This window comes from Typopeltis vanoorti, chromosome 4 (genome assembly GCF_054136105.1).
Source record: "Typopeltis vanoorti isolate ZY-2024b chromosome 4, IOZ_Tvanoo_1.0, whole genome shotgun sequence".
Taxonomy (NCBI): domain Eukaryota; kingdom Metazoa; phylum Arthropoda; class Arachnida; order Uropygi; family Thelyphonidae; genus Typopeltis; species Typopeltis vanoorti.
Genome location: NC_143552.1, coordinates 160,341,401 through 160,364,455, shown reverse-complemented (window position 1 = coordinate 160,364,455; position 23,055 = coordinate 160,341,401). Strand labels below are relative to the sequence as shown.

Sequence of the window (23,055 nt, the reverse complement as noted above, 5' to 3'; positions counted from 1 at the left end):
AATGAGTGACTTCTAAATGTCACACAAAATCATCCCTTGGTTCCTGTTGAGAATGCCTTGTGAGTGGATTACCATTGTAGCCTCTTTGATGTTGCAGGTACTGAAGTTGTTTTACTCGTACTTTTGTGTAACAGTTTTTTAGTTATGTAATGAATCATTACATAACTAAAAAACATTTCGAGTTTTCAAAATTCGAGTCATCAGAATTCAAGGAGAACCGGTCTACCAGTCCGGAACTCGGGGGGGGGCAGAGCCCCCTAGTTCCATATAAATTAATTCAATTGGCTCCCCCAACATACCAGCTTTGTTTATTCTACGCTCAACATGTGGAATTCTCAAGAAAGGGTTTATTTTGAACCATAAAGATGATAATTATGGCAAACTTAGACACATCATTAAGCAGTGCCATGGCTTGAGAAACTACAAAAAAAGAATGTCGGTAATGCATGGGAAGGGGTCAGGAATTGTTTGAGAGAAGCAGTATTAGATTGTAGGACCTTGGCTATACAATCTGGATTAAGTGGATGAGTAGAGATAGAAAGCAAGTGCTGCAAAATAGAAATGCCGCAGAGGGAATATAAAGAAAAGGGTGATCAGCATACTCATGAACAGTACAAAGCGAAAGAAAATTGGTATGGTAAGAAAGACTAAATCATATTGTGAGAGAAAATTAGCTAAGCAGGCCAAAGTAAATCCAAAAGTTTTTTTTGTTATGTAGTATATAAGAGGAAGAATGACTTTAATCAATACTGATGGTAAGTGACAGAGGCAAAAGAAATAGTTGAGTTGATGAGTGATCATTTTGCAAAGGTGTATTATCCAGGTGGAGATTTTGCAGTTCAGTTGCTGATATTACAGAGATGCATATCAAAATTGAGGTAGATGAACAGTGAGTGTTCAGCATACTGAAAAATAGTAATGTGAATTCAGCAGGGTCTAGAAATCATGTTAGCCTGAGCTATATGAATGTGCAAGAGAACTGGCATTGCTTGTCTGGCAGGTTTCCAGGGGAGTGGAAAAAGTGTAAGATAGGTCAATTAAAAGTGACATAAAGGTGGCTCCAAGAAAACTACAGAGCAATTAATGTTATTGTTATTATTATTGTATGGGCATTTCCATGGAGTCCGAAGACTCATCGCAGGAGACCCAAACTACCACACAATTTACCATACCTCTCCTTCAACCTATTAACAGATAACACACTCCACTCATTCACAACTCTCCAAGCAAAAAAATCTACTCCTCAAACCCCTACTAATCACGCCTTTATTCAACTTCCACGGATGATTCCTTCTTCTAGCCCTTCAAGCCAAGTGGTGAACCATCTCTCCTACATCAATCCTATAAAACCCTTTAAGAAACTTAAATATTTCTATCATATCCCCTCAATCTATCTTCATAGACAACATTCACCAGACCACCATCTTGGTTACAGTCTCTGAATATTCTACACCACTTCCTCATCACCAAGAAACCCAGGAGACCAGACTTGAGCACAGAAATCTAAATGTGGATATATTCACATCTGGATTTCTTATCTCTACTTGTTAATGTGTTGTTCAATAACCAAGTAATCTTATGGGCTACTTTAGCAACCTTAGCAATATGTCCTCTAAACTTTAACTCTCTGTCTACCCCCACTAAATTTCTAGCTTCAAGTATTTCCTGGAGTACAGTGCCATCAATCTGATACACAGCTTGTACTCTATTTATCCCAAAATGCATAACTTTACATTTCTCCACATTAAACTGACACCATTATCTTTTGCCCATACTAACAGCCTATTTAAATTGTCCTACAAGCTCTACACATCTACTTGATTAACTATTACTACCTAATTTCTCATCATCAGCAAACAACGAAATAATTCCTTTCAGGTTATTTCCTATATCATTTATGTACAAATTAAACAGCAACGGTCCCAGCACTGAACCTTGTGGCACACCGCTAGTCACCTGTTTTGGCCTTGATTCTCCTCTCCACATACCACTTTTTGATATCTGTCCAGTAGCCACTCTCGTATCCACTTAACCAGTGTCATATCCATCCCCATTTTTTCTAATTTTCATAAAAGAGTTCCATGTGGTATTCTGTCAAATGCCTTTGCAAAATCCAGCAGAATCATCTTGTAGCCATTTACTTTATCCAACTCTGTTGTTACTCTATTATAAAAAGACAGTAAATTACTAAGGCATAACTGACTGACCCTTCACAAAGCCATGTTGTCCCTCATACAGTATCATATTTTTATCTAACCATTCTCGAATTCTCTTTTTGACTAATTTTTCTAGTACTTTAACCAGCATGCCTGAGATACTGATTGGTCTGTAATTTGATAATGCAGTCTTAGAACCTCATCGGCAACAAAATAATTCCCTTATGCAAGGGAATTATTTTACCCTCTTTCTATTCCTTTGGAACTCTACCAGAGCTGATTCTTAAATTAAACAGCCTAGTCAGAGTCATTGTCAGTTCCCTTGCACATTCTCCCCAAACCCAAGCTAATATTCCATCTAATCCCACAGCTGTATTAACATTGAGATTCTGCAATATCCTAAGAACCTCAAATTCATCCACCTCTGTTCCCACATTAGTGTCTGTCACATGTTAAAGCAGTAACCTCACTAGGATGATATACCAGGAGTGTTAAAGTATTGGAAAAGTTGCTTAAAAGTAAAATCCAATAGTGGATGAATAGGTATGCAATACTCTATAGTGGGTAACATGGTTTTGTAAAGGGTAGGTTAATTTATTAGTAATTTATAGTTGAGACAGATACCAGAAATTAGTATATAGTGGAGTGGAATCTAGGAGAATGAGAGTGACTAGTGGAGTATGTCAGGATTCTGTACTAGGGCTACTATTCTTTAATTTGTACATCAATGATATAGGAAAGATTTAAGGGAAGATATTCATTTGTTTGCTGATGATACAAATCTGAGGAGAGCAATAGTTGATAAAGGTGATGTAGATATCCTACAAGATGATTTACATAAATTAGCATTGTGGGAAAGGATAAAGATAATTTAATGTTGCAAAATCTAAGGTTATGCACCTTGCGTTGAAAACGTTATATATGATGTATCATACTAATGGTTATGGATTGTGGGAAATTGATGAGGTTAGGGACTTGGATATAATAGTGTACAGAGTTGAAGTTCAGAGGGCATATTGCAGAAGTTGGTAAAATAGCTCAAAGGAGATTACTTGGATGATAAAGGGAAAGATTTAAAGGGAGATATTCAGTTGTTTGTTGACAATGTAAAATTGGGGCGAGCAACAGTTGATATTGATGATGTGGATTCCCTTCATGCCTCTGTAGTTCAGTTGGTATAGATGAGTCCCCTTTGATCTGAAAGATTTGGGTTCAAATCCTGTCTATGATATGAGGAACCTTTATCAGGACTTTTCAATTAAATGGTGAGTTAAAGAAGAGATTCCCTTCACTAGAAAAGATACAGAATTTATTATCCCTCTTTATAAACCTATTAGCTGCATTTCGATTACTGTGCACAGATTTGGTCACCTGGGTTTCTTGGAGATCAGGAGGTACAAGAGAGGATTCAGAGACAAGTGACTAAACTGGTGACAGGTCTGTGGAATGCTCTCTATAAGGATGGATTGAAGGTGTGTGTGTGTGTGTGTGTGTGTGGATTACAAAGTTTAGTCGATAGGTTGAAAAGAGGGGAAATGATAGAAACTTATAAGTGTTTAAAAGTTTTTTTTAACTCGGTTATACTATAAATTAAAGATGTCAAGAAATTATTTTCTTGATTTAATCCTTTATCCGAGTGTAAGCAAATAAAAATTTTCTCATTGAGTAACATCACGACTGGGTTATTTGTATATAGAGGCTAATGACTTCACATTAAATGCCTCAGTATCCCATAATGCAACACACATCTTTATGGACATGTATAGTGCTGTGTGTTATGGGAAGGGCCACTATCCAGACTGGTTTCGACCTTTATTGAGGTCTCATCAGTGGGAGCCAGACCCAGAAGCGAACTGGTCTGGGTAGTGGTCCTTCCCATAATACATATATGTACACTAATGTATAATAGTATTATACACTAGTGGCCAAAATTGCGGAAATCAAAAGTGTATCTGAGGTTTGATGACTCATAACACCACTTTTTTTTGGAGTAATACCATAAAATTACATATCAATGGAAAGATAATTTAATCAAGAATGTAATGCAATAACTTTTATGAAGGATTTTTTTATAAGAACAGCAGTTAAAAAGAAGAAAAGTGAAACACATAGAAAAAATGAGATATACAAAAATTCTCACAATGCGAGTTAATACTTAGTTGGGTAACGTTTAGAGCCTTACAATGCCTTCCCATGGAGTGAACCAAGTTTTTTTAGTTCAGCAGCTGTTATAATGTGAAACAAAGATTGAATTATCATCATCATCAACAAATTCCTGCCATGTACCCTCAAGGGGTGTACAGGATATGATAGTACTACATGAAAATTTTATATCATTACTAACTTCCTATCTACAATTTTCCTCCAAATCAGTCTGTTACTTGTCAAGACTCCAACATTACCAGATCTTATATTTCTATAGTCTAAGGCACTTTGTACCGTAACAATCCACCCATATCCTGGTCTTCCTCTGGGTCATTTTCCTGCTGGCAGAGAAGACTTGTTTTGCTAATCTTTCCTCGCCCATTCTGTTTAAGGGACCATATCACCTGGGATTAGCTTTGCCAATGCATTGCTGGATGCTGACAATGTCAAGTTCTTTCACAATATAATCATTTTTAATATAATATTGCCATTGATGCCATCTATTCACGCCTCTAATCTTTCTCAGGACTCTCACATCTGCAGTCTCTAGTCTTTGATAGAGTGTTTTACTACTAACCCAGCTCTCAGATCCATAAGTTAAAACTGGTTTGAACACTGTCTTGTATACAGCTAATTTAGTGTTCTGACTAATTTCTCTCTTATTCCATATGAATTTACTCAATTGACTTCCTACCATACCAGCTGTGATGATTCTGTTGTCTATTTCCATATTTAATTTACCATCTTCACTGAAAATCGTGCCTAAGTAGCTGAAATGTTTTACTTGTTCCACAGGTTCTACATTCACAACACAGTTGACATTTTCAACGATTCTGCCTATTTTCATTGTCTTTCTCTTTTTATTGCTGACCTTCATACCATATCTATTACAACAACTATTCAATTTAGTCAGAGAATCTTGCAGACTTGTAGCAGATTTATTTAGAAGTATAACATTCTGCATAAAGCAAAGAGCTGACATTAACATCTCCAATTTTGATATCATGTTTAATACCACTTTCCTTCATAATGTGATCCATATTGATAATGAATAACAGTGGGGATAAAGTAAATCCTTGTCTCACACCAGATTTAACATTAAACCATCTTCCTGTACTTCTTTCAATTCTAACTGCTGACTTGCAACTCTCGGGGTGCTTAAGGGTCAAAGCTGTATAACTGAGAGGAGACCTCCACATAGCCTTTAAAGGAATGCGGAGAACCGACCAGGGCTTCTGACCTAATGTCCAATCCTCACCTTCTCGTGGTGCACCCTGTTGGGTATCTACTTGGATACTGAACGGACGAGGATGGGCTGGCAATTTGGGATTTAGCCGACCAAATTTTATTCTTATTGGTTAAACCAAAATATAGAATGATGGTACAACATGACAAAATTTCATGCTGGCTGGGGCGTCGCCCAGTTAAACAAGGCCCCGTTGTTTACGCCAGGGAACCAGGGCGAACAGCGAAAAGTCAGCTACTGGAACAAATCTGAAAATAAACCCCAACTCAACATCACCAGAGTTAAAGATCGGTACTAACAACGTAAGAAGCCTGAATGGCAAAGAAATGGAGCTAGCTGAGGAATTAGATAAGTACCAGATCGACATAATAGTGGTGACTGAAACAAAAAAGACCAAAACTGGTGAGATCTTTCTGAGGAATAAATACAAAATGTTATATTCAGGCAATGACAATCAAGGAAAAGAAGGAGTAGCCATAGTATTCAACACAAAATACGAGGCTAATCTTCTTGAATGGTAGGCAGTCTCAAGTAGAGTAATGTGGGCAAATATGAGAATGGGGAACTGGACAATGAGACTTATTTGTGCCTATGGTCACACAGAAGGTTCTACTAAGGTAGAAGTGGAGGAATTTTTTGAGGCTTTAGAAAAAGCAACTGACACAATGAAAAATGAAAAGTTGGTCCTTGTTGGGGATCTAAATAGCAGAGTAGGAAATGATTGCGAGACATACAAAAATATTTTGGGAAAATTTGGAGAAAAGAGCAAAGCTAATAATAATGGCAAATATCTGTTGGATTTCTGCTCAGGACATGGACCTGGTTATTACTAACACCATGTTCCAACATAAAAATGTGCACAAATTCACATGGAGAGAAGAGGCTAGGAATAAGAAAAGTCTCATTGACTATGTTATTGTTGATAGTGATGTTTTCTCCCTGGTGCAGGACACCAGAGTGTACAGAGAATTTGAAATTGGAAGTAATCACTATTTAGTCTAGAGCAGGATAAAATTGAATTTCATATTGAAAAGAATAACATGTAAGAAAGTTTTAAAGCGAATAAAAGTTGAGTAGCTCTCAGATGTGAACTGTAGACTAAAATATACAAAAATTATTGAAGAAAAAATGAAAGAGTTTGTGAACAGGAATCAAACCTTGGAGATTCAGTGGCAAACACTGAAGAAAACATTGATTGATTCTGCCAGAGAGGAATGTGGTGAGGTTGTTTGTAAGGATAAAAAAATCATAACTCCCTGGTGGACACAGGAAGTTAAAGGGGCAGTGAAGGAAAAGAAGAAAGCATACCAAAAGTTCCTGGCAAATAAGTCAGCTTTTGCTCTTAGAGAATATAGAGACAAATGCAAGAATACTAAACACTGTGTAAAACTAGCTAAACAAAAGTCATGGGAGGACTTTGGCAAGAATATAGAAAATAAATATCAAGAAGGTGGCAAAATATTCTGGAGGTTGTTGAAGAAACTTAAGAATGGAGGAAAGAGTGCTGTAAAAGGAATTAGAGATGATAAAGGTGACATGAAAACAGGAGAAAAAGATATCCTTGAAGTATGGAGTAATTACTTTGAAAAACTGCTAAATGAAACAAGCAGTGATGACAGCACAGTGGTAAAAAACACTGACCAGGCATGCAGTCAGGAATACATATCCATACTTGAAGTAGAAAAAGCCATCAAAGGCTTGAAATGTGGAAAGGCAGCAGGAGTAGATGATATTCGACCAAAAATGCTGAAGTATGGTGGTATAAAAGTCTTACAGTGGCTGCACTGCATAGTTCAGAATGCCTAGTCAGAGGGACGAATTCCCAATGATTGGAGTAGAGCTCTCATAGTACCATATATAAAAAGGGAAATAAAACTGAATGTGAGAATTACAGAGGTATTTCCCTGCTGAGTGTTCCTGGCAAGATCTATGCAAGTATACTTGAGAAACGGTTGAGAAGAATTGTGGAAGAAAAGCTTGGTGAAGAACAAGCTGGATTCAGGCCAAATAGAGGCTGTCAGGATCAGATCTTCACTTTACAACAAATAGTCGAGAAAAGATGGGAATATAACAAAGATCTGTATTTAAGTTTTGTCGATCTGGAAAAGGCATATGACAAGGTGCCAAGAGAGAAGCTATTCAATACGCTGCAGTTATATGGTGTCAATATTTAATTTACCATCTTCAGTAAAAATCGTCCCTAAATAGCTGAAATGTTTTACTTGTTCCACAGGTTCTCCGTTCACAACACAGTTGACATTTTCAATGATTCTGCCTATTTTCATTGTCTTCATTGTGATCAATTATATCAAGCAATACTTAGTCTTTATTTGAGTTGTGAGTCAGCAGTTAGAATTGAAGGAAGTACAGGAAGATGGTTTAATGTTAAATCTGGTGTGAGACAAGGATGTACATTATCCCCTCTGTTATTCATTATCTATATGGATCACATTATGAAGGAATGTGGCATTAAACCTGATATCAAAATTGGAGATGTTAATGTCAGCTCTTTGCTTTATGCGGATGATGTTATACTTCTAAATAAATCCGCTACAAGTCTGCAAGATTCTCTGACTAAATTGAATAGTTGTTGTAATAGATATGGTATGAAGGTCAGCAATAAAAAGACAAAGACAATGAAAATAGGCAGAATCATTGAAAATGTCAACTGTGTTGTGAATGGAGAACCTGTGGAACAAGTAAAACATTTCAGCTATTTAGGGACGATTTTTACTGAAGATGGTAAATTAAATATAGAAATAGACAACAGAATCAGCAAAGCTGGTATGGTGGGAAGTCAATTGAATAAATTCATATGGAATAAGAGAGAAATTAGTCGGAACACTAAATTAGCTGTATACAAGACAGTGTTCAAACCAGTTTTAACTTATGGATCTGAGAGCTGGGCCAGAAGTAAAACACTTGACCAAAGACTAGAGACTGCAGATATGAGAGTCCTGAGAAAGATTAGAGGCGTGAACAAATGGCATCAATGGCAATATCATATTAAAAACGAGGATATTAAGAAAGAACTTGACATTGCCAGCATCCAGGAATGCGTTAGCAGAGCTAATCTCAGGTGGTATGGTCACTTAAATGGAATGGGCGAGGAAAGATTAGCAAAACAAGTGTTCTTTGCCAGGGTGGCAGCAAAACGACCCAGAGAAAGGCCAAGATATAGGTGGATTGATACGATAAAAAGTGCTTTAGACGATAGAAATATAAGATCTGATAATGTTGGAGTCTTGACAAGTAACAGACTGATTTGGAGGAAAATTGTAGATAGGAAATTAATAATGATGTAATTTTTTTCATGTAGTACTATCATATCCTGTACACCCCTTGATTGTACATGTCAGGAATTTGATGATGATGATGATGATTTACAATTCAAATAAAGACTAAGTATTGCTTAATATAATGCCCCATTAACACATAACTATAGTTTTTAGAATAGTTTCTCTCTCTTGGCAACTTGTCATATGCCTTTTCCAGATCTACGAAACTTAAATGCAGATCTTGGTTATATTACCATGATTTCTAAACTATTTGTCGTAAAGTGAAAATCTGATCCTGACAGCCTCTATTTGGTCGGAATCCAGCTTGTTCTTCACCAAGCTTCTCTTCCACAATCCATCTCGACCATTTCTCAAGTATACTTGCATATATCTTACCAGAAACACTCAGTAGGGATATACCTCTATAATTCTCACATTCAGTTTTATTTCCCTTTTTATGTATGGGTGCTATGAGAGCTCTACTCCAATTGTCTGGAATTCGTCCCTGTGTCCAGGCATTCTGAACTATGTGAATACTATTTTACATCGTTTTCTGGGTGACCAGTCAACTCTTTGAACCATTTCTTTAATTCTTTAATTTTATTACATTTTACAAGCTCACTAAATGAAAGAACACAAAAAAAAAACCAACCAACTTGATAGCAATCACATAACACACTGACAAATGTCCTCCTCTCAGCTCCAATACATGAGATCAATAGCTGAATCCTACTGTGACCTTATTGGCTCATTGCCAAAACATGATGACACCTGATTGGCTCTCTAAACACTCATGCTCATTGGCTACATTCAAATGAAGGAAAGTACTTCATATCAACCTAAGTAAGTTGTGCTTCTTTTTGCTGGTTATTTGGCTATAACTTTTCATAGAATACAAATAATTGAACAAGCTTTGTTGCATTACATTCTTGATTAAATTATCTTTCCATTGATATATAATTTTATGATATTACACCAAAAAAAAGTGGTGTTATGAGCCATCAAACCTCAAAAATACTTTTTCCAAAAGGTTTCCGCAATATTGGCCACTAGTGTACATGTTCTTAAGGATATGTGCATTGCATTATGGGATACTAAGGCAATTATCGTGAAGTCATTAGCCTCTATAGTAACTAGCCCAGTCATCATGTTACTTCACATGTACATTTTTATTTGCTAACATTTGGATAAAGGATTAAACCAATTAAATTAAAGATACCAAGAATATAATTTCTTGGCATCTTTAATTTATATAAGATAAGAAATTTTATAAAATTGATGAAAAAGAAATTTTTTATTATATGATAGATATATTGAAGTTGTGTAAGAGTACGGTTAGTAAAGCTGTGTAGATTAGAATTTTGCATGGAGAGTGATGAATGAGTGGAAGGATTGCCAGAATTAATTGCAAGTCCAGAATTAATTAATTGCAATCTGATTTGGAGGAAAATTGTAGATAGGAAGATAGTAATAATGTAATTTTTTTCATGTAGTACTATCATATCCTGTACACCCCGTGAAGGTACATGGCAGGAATGTGATGATTATTATTATTCCTGACACCTCCAAGGAGTCCGAGGACTCATCGCAGAAGGACACCTACAACTGTCTCAACCACTACACCGAACCACTACTATGAATCATCTCCATCAACGCCATCTACCGCCCACCTCCACCACTACCACAACTAGTATGTTTTGTCTGTAAATTGCGTGTGTTCTGAAAGGCCGATTTGTCTGTATGCGGGATGAAAAACCAGAGTTTCCGGGAGAAAAAACCCTGCTACCTCCGTATGAGATTGGCTAACTCACCTTCGATTGAAATCGACCAGATAAAGATTCCTCCCGTCGCGACGAGAATCGATGATGAATTGCAAGTCCACATCAAAGATTCTACTAAATGAAAAAAACTTGTGTGTTTCCATATCTGTAATGTAAACCTCATGATGTTTTTGTTACTCAGCAAAATATATTCTTTTGTTATTCATAATTTCACCAGTTAAGTATTTACAAAGCCTTCATTAAAATGATTTAAGCATGTTCCCATAAAGAGAATTACAAATAGTAAAAAAATCAACTTGAAGTAGTGCATTAATATAAGTGATATTTCATTATGACAAAATTATACAGACTACAACTTTGTTGATACAATAACCTAAATTTAAAATAAACTAAATACTAATCACCCAACATCTGAACCGTTATACTACAATCCATATCTGGAACGTGTATGTCTGCGTGCACACACACACATTCAAAAAGTTCTGGAATGTAATTTATTTAAAATGCATACAAAAGCTTATCAGCTATAGAAACATATCCTCTTTGAAATATTTTCCTCCTACTACAATATGTTTCCAGCAATTTTCTCAGTTTTAGTAGCATCTTTGGAACAGTTTTAAAGGAATGGCTTTGAATTGTTCTGTTACATTGTTGATTTTCATTTACATCTTGAAACCTTCGTCCTTTAAGTACAGATTTTAGCTTTGGAAATAAATTGAAGCTGTATGAACTCAAATTTGATGTGGGGAGAGAAGTATGACTGATTTTCTTCTGATCCAGACTAATGAGTTGAAAACTGAATGAGCTAATGGAATCAGATAACTAAGCCGTCATATCTGTGTTGTAGCTGTAAATCCACATAATCTATGATGATACTCCTGATGAAATTTGGATCCTAAGCAATGCAATCTGAATTCCTGATAAACTGTAATTGAATGATCCTTTTGATCCTGAGTGAGAAGTCCTGGCATAAACTTTGCAGCAATCCTCCTCATTTCAAATCTCCATGACATTGGTGGTAGGATCCAACTCAGATTCCTGTGCAGGATGTGAATGTTTGTCCAGAACAAGGGTCATCTTCAACCCAAGTTCAACCCACTCAAATATCTTTGATCTTTAAGCAGCTTAAAGTATCATCCCTGAAAGCTGTTTTAAGTATTTGATAAGTTTCCATGGCTTTTTTTCTTTTTTGCCAAGTTTCATGAAAACATTGATGCATACACATTCATTCAAGTCCTAACATCAGGACACTCAAAAACAAAATGTTTGTGTTCATTTATTAAAACACTATACGAGACTGAGGTGATGCAATGATTTTGACATTTGTCATGTTATGACACATCTATATAGGTATCTGCTTAGAAAACAATATAATAGCTTGCCCAGTTTCTTTATAATAACTGTTCTAAAACTTTTTGAACAGATCATATATTATTATTATTATTAACCAAGACCTCCCTGGAGTCAAAGACTCATCTAGGAGGTCCTTTTATCAAACACACAGCTCATCTCATACCGTGCTTTAAACACACTCAAATTCTCTGCAGACACCACTCTCAGGCAAGGCATTCCAATCATTCACAACACAGCATGAAAAAAACCTGCTTCTCACTCTCCAACTCACACCCTATTTATACAGTTTCCAGGGATGACCTCTGGTTCTCCCACTATTTTCTATAGAACCTCTCCACCATTAATCCTATAACAACCCCTTAATAACTTGTAGGTCTATCATGTCTCCCCTCTTCCTCCTGTCTATCAGACTCTGCAAGTTGCATCTTCTCAATCTTTCCTCATACTTGACATTCCAGAGGTTAGAAACTACCTTAGTAGTTTCTAACAATGCAACAAGAATCTCCCTACTTCTAAAAGTCAATGTCCTCCGCATCATTCCCAGAAGTCTTTGTGTTCTCTTCACAATTTTGGCTATGTGTCTCCTAAATTTCAGATCCTTATCCACTATCACCCCAGATCTCATTTCCTCCACCTCCGACAATGTATCCTCACCAAGCATAAATTGTGCATCCCATTTTTGTTTTCCAAATTTTAAAACCTTAAATTTTGCAACATTGAACTCACATCCCCATTCCCATGCCTAATCACTCAATTTATTCAAGCTTTCTTGTAAGGCCACAACATCTTCTCTACTCTTCATGGTTCGTCCCAACTTTGCATCATCTGCAAACAACTGAATATCTCCATCCAAATCTTCACCAATATCATTAATATACAAGTTAAAGAGTAATGGCCCCAAAACAGACACCTGAGACACTCCACCAGTGACTTTCCTTTTCCTGGATATTGCTCTCAAATACACAACTTGTTGATACCTATCAGATAGCCAGTCTCCAATCCAATGCACTAATCTAGTATCCAACCCCATCTGCTCTAGTTTGACTATCAATTTATCATGAGGTACTCTATCAAAAGCCTTTGTGAAATCTAACTAAAATACCGTGTATCCTTCTCCTCTGTCCAAGGAAGCAGTCACTTTATTGTAATAAGTAAGTAGATTATTAAACATGACCTAACTTTAGCAAATCCATGCTGTCCATCAAAGATAATACCATTGTTGTGAACCCAACTCTGGATCCTAGTTCTCACCAGCTTCTCCGACAACTTAACCACAATACCTGACACGCAGATAGGCCTATAATTTGATGTCTGAGTTCTATCACCTCCCTTATGAAGTGGCACAATCTTGCCCTCCTTCCACTCTTTTGGAACTCGACGCAGTGCAAGACTCATATTAATAAAATATGTCAAGGCTGGCGTCAATTCCCTGGCACATTCCTTCAGAATACATGGTGGTGATATATTATGAAGTCCCACAGCCTTATTTATATCTAGTTTGCTCAACTCCCCATACACTTCTTGCTCGCTTACAGTCACTCTCTCTTCCCCATCATCAACTGCTCTCAATCTCTCCATAAGGTCACATTCACAAGATTGAAAGACCTTCATGAACTGCTCATTAAGTATCGCCACCACACCTTCTCTTTATACCATTTTCTCCGATGAATGCCATCCTTCCACAATCATTCTTTCTTTTGCTGGCAACATATCAAAAGAACTCTTTAGGATTCTTTTTGGCTTCATTAGCTAAACTGCTGTTCATACTTCTCTTTAGCTACCCTCACCAACCAAGTCACCTGCCTTGCCTAGTCTTTGTAGTCCTCATGGAATTTTTTATTTCCACTTCTCTTATGCTGCCTCCATAATGCCTTTTTTCTCTGTATCACATGCTTAATCTCTTTATTCATCCATTTCATACATACGTTATTTAACCTTCTTACCTTCGAATACATTTAGACATTGCATCTACTAGATAGTTTTTGAAAATCCCCCAAGCTACACTGATCTCTTTTCCAGCTAACTCCACATTCCATGCTACACCTGCAAGCTGTCTCCAGAGCTCTTCATAATCCCCCCCCCCCCCCCGCCTTGTAGTTCCACATATACCCTTTTCTTACAGAGGTCCTTACAGTGCTGGCAACTACCCAGGTAATCACTTCATGGTCACTCTCACCAATTGGTGGATGATTTAACAGTTTGTTTATAATTACATCCCCTGATGAGATGACCTAATCCAAGATCCTCAATCCTCGTGTGCCCTCTGTTACATATTGTCTGAGGTAGTTATCCCTAAAAAACTGATAGCAACTGGAGTTACTTCCGGTTGCTATCTCATCATTCCAGTCTATATTGCCATAATTAAAATCACCCATAATGATGATCATTCTTTTCTTATTTGCTTGGCTAATTTGATTATACATTTCATAGTCACTACCATCCACATTTCCTGGTCTATAACAACATCCAACCAAGTATTTCATTCCGTTCACCTCTATCTCTCACCATATTGTCTCAAAACCATTGGCACTATTTCCCACCTGCATCTCTACTTTGTATGGACATAACTCTTTCTCTATCATCAATAGCACTCCCCCCTCCCTTTTTACCCTTTCTATCCTCACGAAACACATCATATCCTTCCATCTCTATTCCTGTCAGGATGTCGCCACACCTGTCTAACCACGTCTCACTTATTCCAACAATTTTTGGGTGACAATTAGTGCAACCATTTCATATGCCTTGTTTCTTACACTTCTAGCATTTGTATATAAACACATCAGCTCATTCCGAGATCTACAGCTAGTTCCACTGATAACACTCATTTGATGTGATCGCTCCTTGCTCGACTGTGCCCATTTCCCTTTCTGCTTATTCATTTTAGAACCCTCTTCAATTCCAACTGTTTCCTCTTGACCCCAGGTTATCCTATTCCTTTCCTGTCTACACATGCTCTCACATCATCTTGGAGCATCCACCTTTCTCCCGCTGTGTACCCCTGTCCACCCTGAGCCTCCCCGTTTCCCTGTTCATCTTGCACACGAATTCTCTCATTATCCATACTCATGCCACTTACTTCCTCATTCATCACCACCTCTTCAATCTCTCCTGCTCTTCCACATCACCTCCCACTTGATCTGATTCATTCTCTATACTCACTCCTTTACCTTCCAGTAACAGTCTCTCCAAGTGACTCACACCATAACCACTCAAATTCAGTCCATCGCTCCCATACAGTTCACTTCGTCCTTCAAACTCATTCCACACATTAAAAAATTGTACTCCCCTCACACATTTCAGCCAACATACCAGTCATATATAAAGAAACAAGCTACATTATAGTACTCACAGTATACCAAGGTATCACACATGCATACAGCATACCTAAAGTATCACTAATTTTGAAGTTTAGTTAAAAAATGTATTTTAAATTATAGTTCTTACTTCACAATGGTAGTAATCTCCACAATTTGTCATAATGAATGCTAATCATGATGTAACAATGAAGTAAAACATAAGGGATATTTATTATCAATGAACATTATATCACTGCTTACTTCAACAGAGTTAATACTGAGGCCCACCACCTGAAGCCATTGCTGTAATCTAGGATACTGAGAAAGTTCAGATACCAATTCACTACCTGGGCACTTACGTTTAGCCACGAGCTGCCTGCTGAACAATTTGATAAGCTTGCTCTGCATAAAAAATATATATATAATATCAGAATTTAAAAAAGAGAGAAAATTAACATCAGTTAATCCAAAAGAAGTAACATTTGAAAAACTGAAACATCTAAGTTTATATCTGCAATACTCACCTTACGACTTGATCCAACTCAATTTATTGAGCTAGATCAGTGGTCGCCAAATTGGTCAATATCGACCCCCAGGGGTCAATAGAAAAATATAAGACATCATTGTACGGGTAATATTTAATTCGGTTAACTTGGATCACCTCCATCCTGAACGACAACGCAATTAAGAGTGAATCGTAGGAACAGTGACATGAATAAAACCTGTAAGATGGAGCAAGGTCATGAAAATAGTTACGGTGGCCAATCATTAGGCCAAAATGATGTATTTACTAATAAACGGATGTTGGTGGTTCCTGCCCGGCGGCGCGGCAGGAGAGAGATTACAACAAGTGCGTGGTTGCTTATTTACTTATACTTACAAGTATTCGATCCCAGTTCTCATTTTTGCGCATCGACATACAAGTGAGCATTAATGTTCTAAAATTCATCAACATACATATTATAATTCAATCGTTATTCATTCACGAACTAAACTAATCTATGTTGAAGAGTTGAGCAGGGATGGTAGTTTTGTACATCCTATACATACCTATAGGAAGATTGTATTATTGTTATTTTGTTATCTAAATTAAATTTTATATTTTATATATTATTCACCTCTCCTATCAAATATGTAATGTTAAGAAGGACGTCAAAAACAAAACGTATCCCTTTGACGTTAAGCCAATATAATAGTATATACTATATTACACATATAAGAAACACTAACTATAAAATAAACAATCTAAAAACTCACATAAGCGTCTTTTCTGCTTGTCCTATTATAATTACGTAATAGTAAAATAGAGGGGGTCAATAAAAAGTCAAGAAACTCTTGAAGGGTTTGACGGTCAAAGAAGTTTGGCGACCCCTGAGCTAGACTGAGTTATGAGGTGAAGTAGAAAAAGCTAGCAATTATCTCATTCAATATTTTTTTTTTTTTAAATAAAAAGTAAGGAAAATAAAATGCACTGAGGTTAATTAACCAATTTAAAACATAAGAAGGGTTACTTCTGAATAATTTCGCTGTCTTCATACAAGTTTATACAAAACAACTAATTTTCCAACGGTCATAATACACTGAATGAAATTAAAATGGGCATTTAATTTCAGGATTTGAAACTAAAGATTATTAGGAGTTCAGGTATATTTATTGATAAATATGAATTTTTTAAGAAGAAATCAACTGCCCTTAAGCAGCTATGATTTACTGATATGCAATGCATCCTGTTTGTAAGGATGTTGCAATTTATTTGGATGATTATTAGTCAAGTTGTTAGGAAACAGAATTCACTGCCAGAATAGATGGAAATACACTGAATGGTTAAGACTAATCTTAAATCCCTAAAGTAGGAATTGGAAACCTTTATTATTATTATTATTCGTGACACCTCCAAAGAGTCCGAATACTCATCGCGGGAGGACACCTAGTGTACAACTCTCCATCTCCACCACTACCGAACCTCTACTACCAATCAACTACATCAGCGCAATCTACCCCCCCCCCCATCACCACCACAAGTATCTTTTGTCTGTAAATTGTGTGTTCTGAAGGACCGATTTGTCTGTATGCGTGATATAAAACCCGAGTTTCCGGGAGAAAAAATCCTGCTACCTCTTATGAGATCGGCTAACTCACCCCTTCAAATGAAAAAGTCCATATAAAGATTCCTCCTGTCATGACTGAAATCGAACTCAGGCATTTTCCAATCGAAGGGTACAATGTACCGTCGTTCTTCCAATTGCGCTACGGAGGCAAAGGCAAATTAAACCGAAGTGTTTTTTGAGTGAAGAGCCATTTTTTTTTATCTAAATAAAGAATCTGAAGAGTTGCTGAAGATGGGAGGAGTGTGGAAGGGGGGCGATTAAGAAATGGAACAAAGTGAGAAGATATTTAAATAATTTTTTAAAATATTATTTATTAATACTGAAAAAAACGTAACATCCAATATTAAAAAAAAAAAACATCCAATAACAAAGGTATGAACTAATGTGAATTCTGCTGCTCAACTTCTTGAGCGAGTCTCTCAAAATCAGGCAAGTATGTCACAATTTTCATCTTTAAACATGCTGAGAGACTTGCATTGTTCAGATGAATTCTTGATTTATTTTTAATATGTTCACATTCAAAAATATTTGCTCAAAAATACGAGCCAAAAACTGAGAGAAGTCCAAATGCAAATATTTTCAAATTTATATACTTGTCCAGTATGCTACTCCATGTATTGAACACATGGATATGGATATTATTTTGTCCTGTTTTAACTATTTTATACTCGCCACTGCTGCAATTAACCTTCATCACTTTGCAGTATGTGTACTCTGCTCATGAGGCACAGGCAAATTAAACCGAGAAATGTTTTTATTGAAATAAACAGTTCAATCACTCATTAAATAAATGCAAATAGCTCATATCTTTAATGAATAAACACAAGAGTTAATAATGTTTAAAACATTTTGAAAAAGTGAGTCACATGATGGCCACAGCAGTTAGGAGGACAAAAGTCTTTGCTTTGCTGCTGTTGCAAAGGTGTATTCACAAATGAATAGCACTTATTATCTCATTAATATGTTTGTCTATTCACAGACATCAAACTTAATATTTCAGGCTAAGTATAAACTGTCAAGTAGTTTTTTGTTATAAAAACTGAACAATAATAATTAAAATTCTGCATAGAGATGAAAATACACTTTTTTTTTTTTTTTTTTTTTTTTTTTTTTTTTTTTTTTTTTTTTTTTTACGCACCAGAGATATGAGTAACTTTAAAATCAGTAATTTTAACATTCTTTCAGGATATTAATTGCCGGCCTGATTGGCTGAGTAGTTAGCATATCCGCTCTCCAGCCAAAAGGCTGTGGATTCGAATCCTGCCATGGGCATGGATATTTGTGATTGTTTATGAAAATACTAGTGGTGGTGGGCAGTAGATGGTGTTGGTGTAGATGATGTGGTTCTCTGCAGTTGATGGAGACTGAGAGTTGTAGAGTAGGGTACCCTCCCTCGATAAGTCTTTGGACTCCTTGGAGGTGTCACATAATAATAATTACTTAATCTACATAACCTTGCAGAAATAAGGCAAATTGTGATTGTCTGTGAAATAAGTCAAATTGTGAAAATACTAGTGGTGATGATGGGCAGTAGATGGCATGGGTGTAGATGATGATGGTAGTTGCGGTTCACTGAAAATGGTGGAGAGAGTTGCAGAGTAGGTGCCCTCCCTTGATGAGTCTTTGGACTCCCTAGAGGTATTACGTAATAATAATAAAAATTCACTTCAAATGTTCTCAAACTTTTAAATAATGTCACTCATGAAAAGTGAAAAAACACTCATAGGTAGAATTATTATTATTATAATACTTATTATTAATACTAATTATTATTATAATAATATTATAATATAATATAATAATCCCTCAGTTATCCAACCACAGCAAGAGAGCAATATGTCAGCTGTATAATTGAAGGATTGGATAATTAGCAGTACACGATGCATACCAGAAGTGAGTTTGATGCACGTTAATTCATTTGAAGGTTCAGATAAGATAGGCAGTTCACTGCGGTGTGTGTGTACACACATCAGGGGTATATATTCAGGATGTGCTAGGTGTGTGGTGGACACCCACAGAATAGCAATATCACCAATATTATATTTTTGCATTTTTTTCCTGCTTTGTCTGATTCATAAAATTAAACCCAATATACTAAGGCTTCATGAAGAGAACACTTTTGGACGCGTAGACATTGCATCACATTTGCATCAATAGCCCGGATGTGCAGTCACAATTACAGACACCTTTGAGCCCTTTGAATAGATGTACAGATAGTGCAGCAAGTCAAATTCTTAGCACTCCAGTGGTTTTAAACCACCAAGAAGGCAAGGTAGGGTGTGTGCTGAGACAGCAGCACCCAGAAATCAATAGCTATAATTGGTTATTGTGTCAACCAATCCAATTGAATGTTGTCATTAGTCATAAGTTGCTGTTTTTGTTTTCTGAGTTTCATCCGTTTTGCATGTGCGAAGTAAGAACTGACATATTTAGGACACTGATATAGGCAAGTAATTTTCTATAAATAATTTATAACTTTTTTGCCCACATTTACAATGGAAATAGTATTGATAATTTAGTGAATGGCCCATTTTCTGCCAGAGCTTGTATGGATTGTATGATTATAGTCGAAAGAGGTTAGAACTTGTGTATAAATAAGTAAGTAGAACATTTATTTCAACCTTTCTTTGGTCCAATCCAGAAAAATAATAATTTCCCAAGTGATTATTTTTTCCCGATTTCTGTGCATATTATATGGCTATATTCAGAAATTATATCAAAGTTCAAATTATCTGTGTCTCACTCTAGTATTTGCCAATGAAAATCTAATCTCACCACGAGGCATAAACCCTTTGCTTCTCACGTAAACGGCACGTGAGACATAGCTATTGTTCATTTAACCTTTATGCTTTCCATATTTAAAATTATATTAATTGATAAATTAACATATTCAAAGTTATCCTACAATTAATTGCATTGACTCTTAAAACTTTCATACATCATTAAAAATGCAATACTATGGTCAAATTGATGTGAATTTTGTAGAGCACACCCAACCTAAATGGGGATTCAATGCCAATGATACACACACACACACATTTGTTTTGTGTGTGTGAAACAAAGAAAAAATGAAAAGTTAGTTCTTGTTGTAAATCTAGGAGTAGGAGGAAACAAATACAAATCATACTGAATATTGAAATTATTAACATCTGATCTCCATGGAGTCCGAGACTCTTGGTGGATGTTTTGGGAAAACTAAGAGAAAAGAGCAAAGCTAATAACAATGGTAAATAGCTGTTTTAAGTTGTAAACCTGTACATTAGCACTGTGGGTGGGCTAAGGATTTGTTATTTTTTGTACTTTGTAAAGAATAAAAAGAGAAAAATGCTCAAGAAAATTGGTTAGGATTACATATTGTTACTTGAATTTGAAAAAGTCAACAAAAACCTGAAATGTGAAGTTGGTGATAATTGACCAAAAATGCTCATCTACTGATGTATAAGTTTTACAGTGGCTATACTGCATAATTCAGAAGGTTGAATTCTAAATTAATGGAGTAAAGTTCCATATAACCATTTCTGAAAAGGGAAATAAAAACTGAATGTGAGAATTAAGAGTAAATCCATACTGAGGTTCCATGTAAGATTAATGTAATATACTCAAAAAAAAAGGAAGCTAAAAAATTGTTTAACATGGAAAAGAATAAGCAGGGTGTAGGCAATTTTTTAATTTATCCCATCTTGTCATAGTCAAGTAAATTCACATCTTAGAAATCTGATTACTGTTTAGGACAAGGTGGTTAATTCTATCTGTATTATCTGCTATGTTTATAAATTGTGAGAGATCTTTTGACCAGTTTGCAGGATGAAAAACCGAAGCTTCCAGGAGGCTTTTGCCACCATATTAGACTGGCTGACTCACCATCATCTGAAAAGTCCTAAAGGATTTTTTCCTCATCTCCAAGGAATCCAGGTGGCCAGACTTGAGCACAGTAATCCAAATAAGGAAGTATCAACATCTTATAAAGGGGAATAACCTCTTTATCTCTGGATTTTAGTGTGTTCTTCAATAGCTTCTATAGCTAATAGCTGTAGCAAAAAACAAGGAAACATGACTGCCATTTGGATATGATGTAAGTTTCCTAGTTTTAGTTATTTCAAAATTAGTTTTTGATGTGTTGATAATATGCTGGCAGCTATTCAATGCTTTGGAATAAACAGAAAAGGAAGCTGAAGATTTTGATAAAAGTCCATTGTTATATGCCCAGCTGTCTCATACAGCCTTGGCACAAAGGCTAAGATAAGGAACAAGAATATGCAACAGAATTGGACATAAATGTTTCCACACCAATCCGAATTGTATAGGCGACATTCTGTACAAATGTCTGAATCATAAGATATCAAATTCCTGATAATTATCCTCGAGGGCTGAACACAGCATACTATGACAGTATTACATAAATTTACATCATCACTAACTTCTTACTAACAATTTTCCTACAAATAGTTGGTTATAAAATACATCTCAACTTCTATGGTGTACAAATACATGAAAGAAAAAAAAAATTGGGAAGGTTGCTAAGAGAGTGCAGCACTTCTGTGCAAGAACTCAGAAGCTGATGTAAATTTACAGCTTGACTGCTCATCAGGTTAACTTGTATATTAATGATATTATGATGGGTTTAAAGAAATTCAACTGTTTGCAGATATGCAAAACTGGGGGAAACAATGAGGAGTCAAGTAGATGTTGTGACCTTACAGGACGACTCGAATGCGAGTGAGCAAATACATGAAATAACTGTCAGTTCAATTTTGCAAAGTGTAAGGTTCTGAAATTTGGTAAACAATGATTGGATGCAAAAGTATACAATTGGTGTTGAAATTATAAGAGAGATAGAGGAGATGAGATATCTGGGAGTCATAGTGGACAAAGACCTGAAATTCAAGAATTACATTGCACAAACTGAGGAGTCATCACATAGCATTATAGCAATGATGGTCTTGACATGCATAAATAAAGAGATCATGGTTTATTGTCTGCATGGTTGTGGATGTGCACTTCGCAACCGTATGCCTGGGGAAGGAGTGTCCTAGGTTCAATTCCTGTCAGAGTTGTGAGGAGCTGAAGGCTCTTCCTCAGCTCCTCACGTTTGTGGGATGATAAACCCCAGGTTTATCATCCCGCAGGCAAACCAGCCTTGAGAACTCAACATAGCCAAGTTAGCTGGTCTTGGGCGTGGACAGTGGGGTTTTCTCCCCAGTTTAACTGGGGGTTTTCATTCCGCAAACCGGCCTTGAAAACTCAACACCACTATGGACATAGGATACACCGAGATATAGGGCCGACCACCTTATCCTGTGAATGGTTTAGGTCCAATGATTAATAAACCTTCAACACTGCAAGGTAAAAGAGGAGGAAAGGAAAATGAGATGGTTTATTGTATAAGACAATGATCATGACTTACATGGATTATTGTACACAGATCTGTTGAGCTGGTTTTCATGATAGAGGATAGATTAGAAAGGGTCCTGAGAAGATTGACTTAAGTGGCAATGTAACTGGTCTTTGGAATGTGGGAATTTGACATATTGAGGGAATGAAATTTGCAAAGCTTGTGAATAGGAGAAGGAGAGGGGATATGATCATGTAAATAACTTGGTAAAGGGTTACTATTTGGATGAAAATGCAAATCACACACACAATTAATTAAACTGTGCTTCATGCCTCAGCTATTCAAGATACACATCAACAA

At 36.3% G+C, this 23,055-nt stretch overlaps 1 protein-coding gene across 4 annotated transcripts in view; it reads right to left on the bottom strand.

Annotated features, from left to right (window-relative positions):
- LOC150107798 (kinase suppressor of Ras 1-like) overlaps positions 1 to 23,055 on the bottom strand; it is a 441,142-nt gene that overhangs the window by 398,207 nt on the left and 19,880 nt on the right. For all 4 annotated transcript variants that reach the window (XM_090391553.1, XM_090391555.1, XM_090391554.1 and 1 more), the window contains exon 2: positions 15,517 to 15,657. In XM_090391553.1, the coding sequence (XP_090247679.1) occupies positions 15,517 to 15,657 (141 nt within the window). The remainder of the gene's footprint in view (positions 1 to 15,516; positions 15,658 to 23,055) is intronic.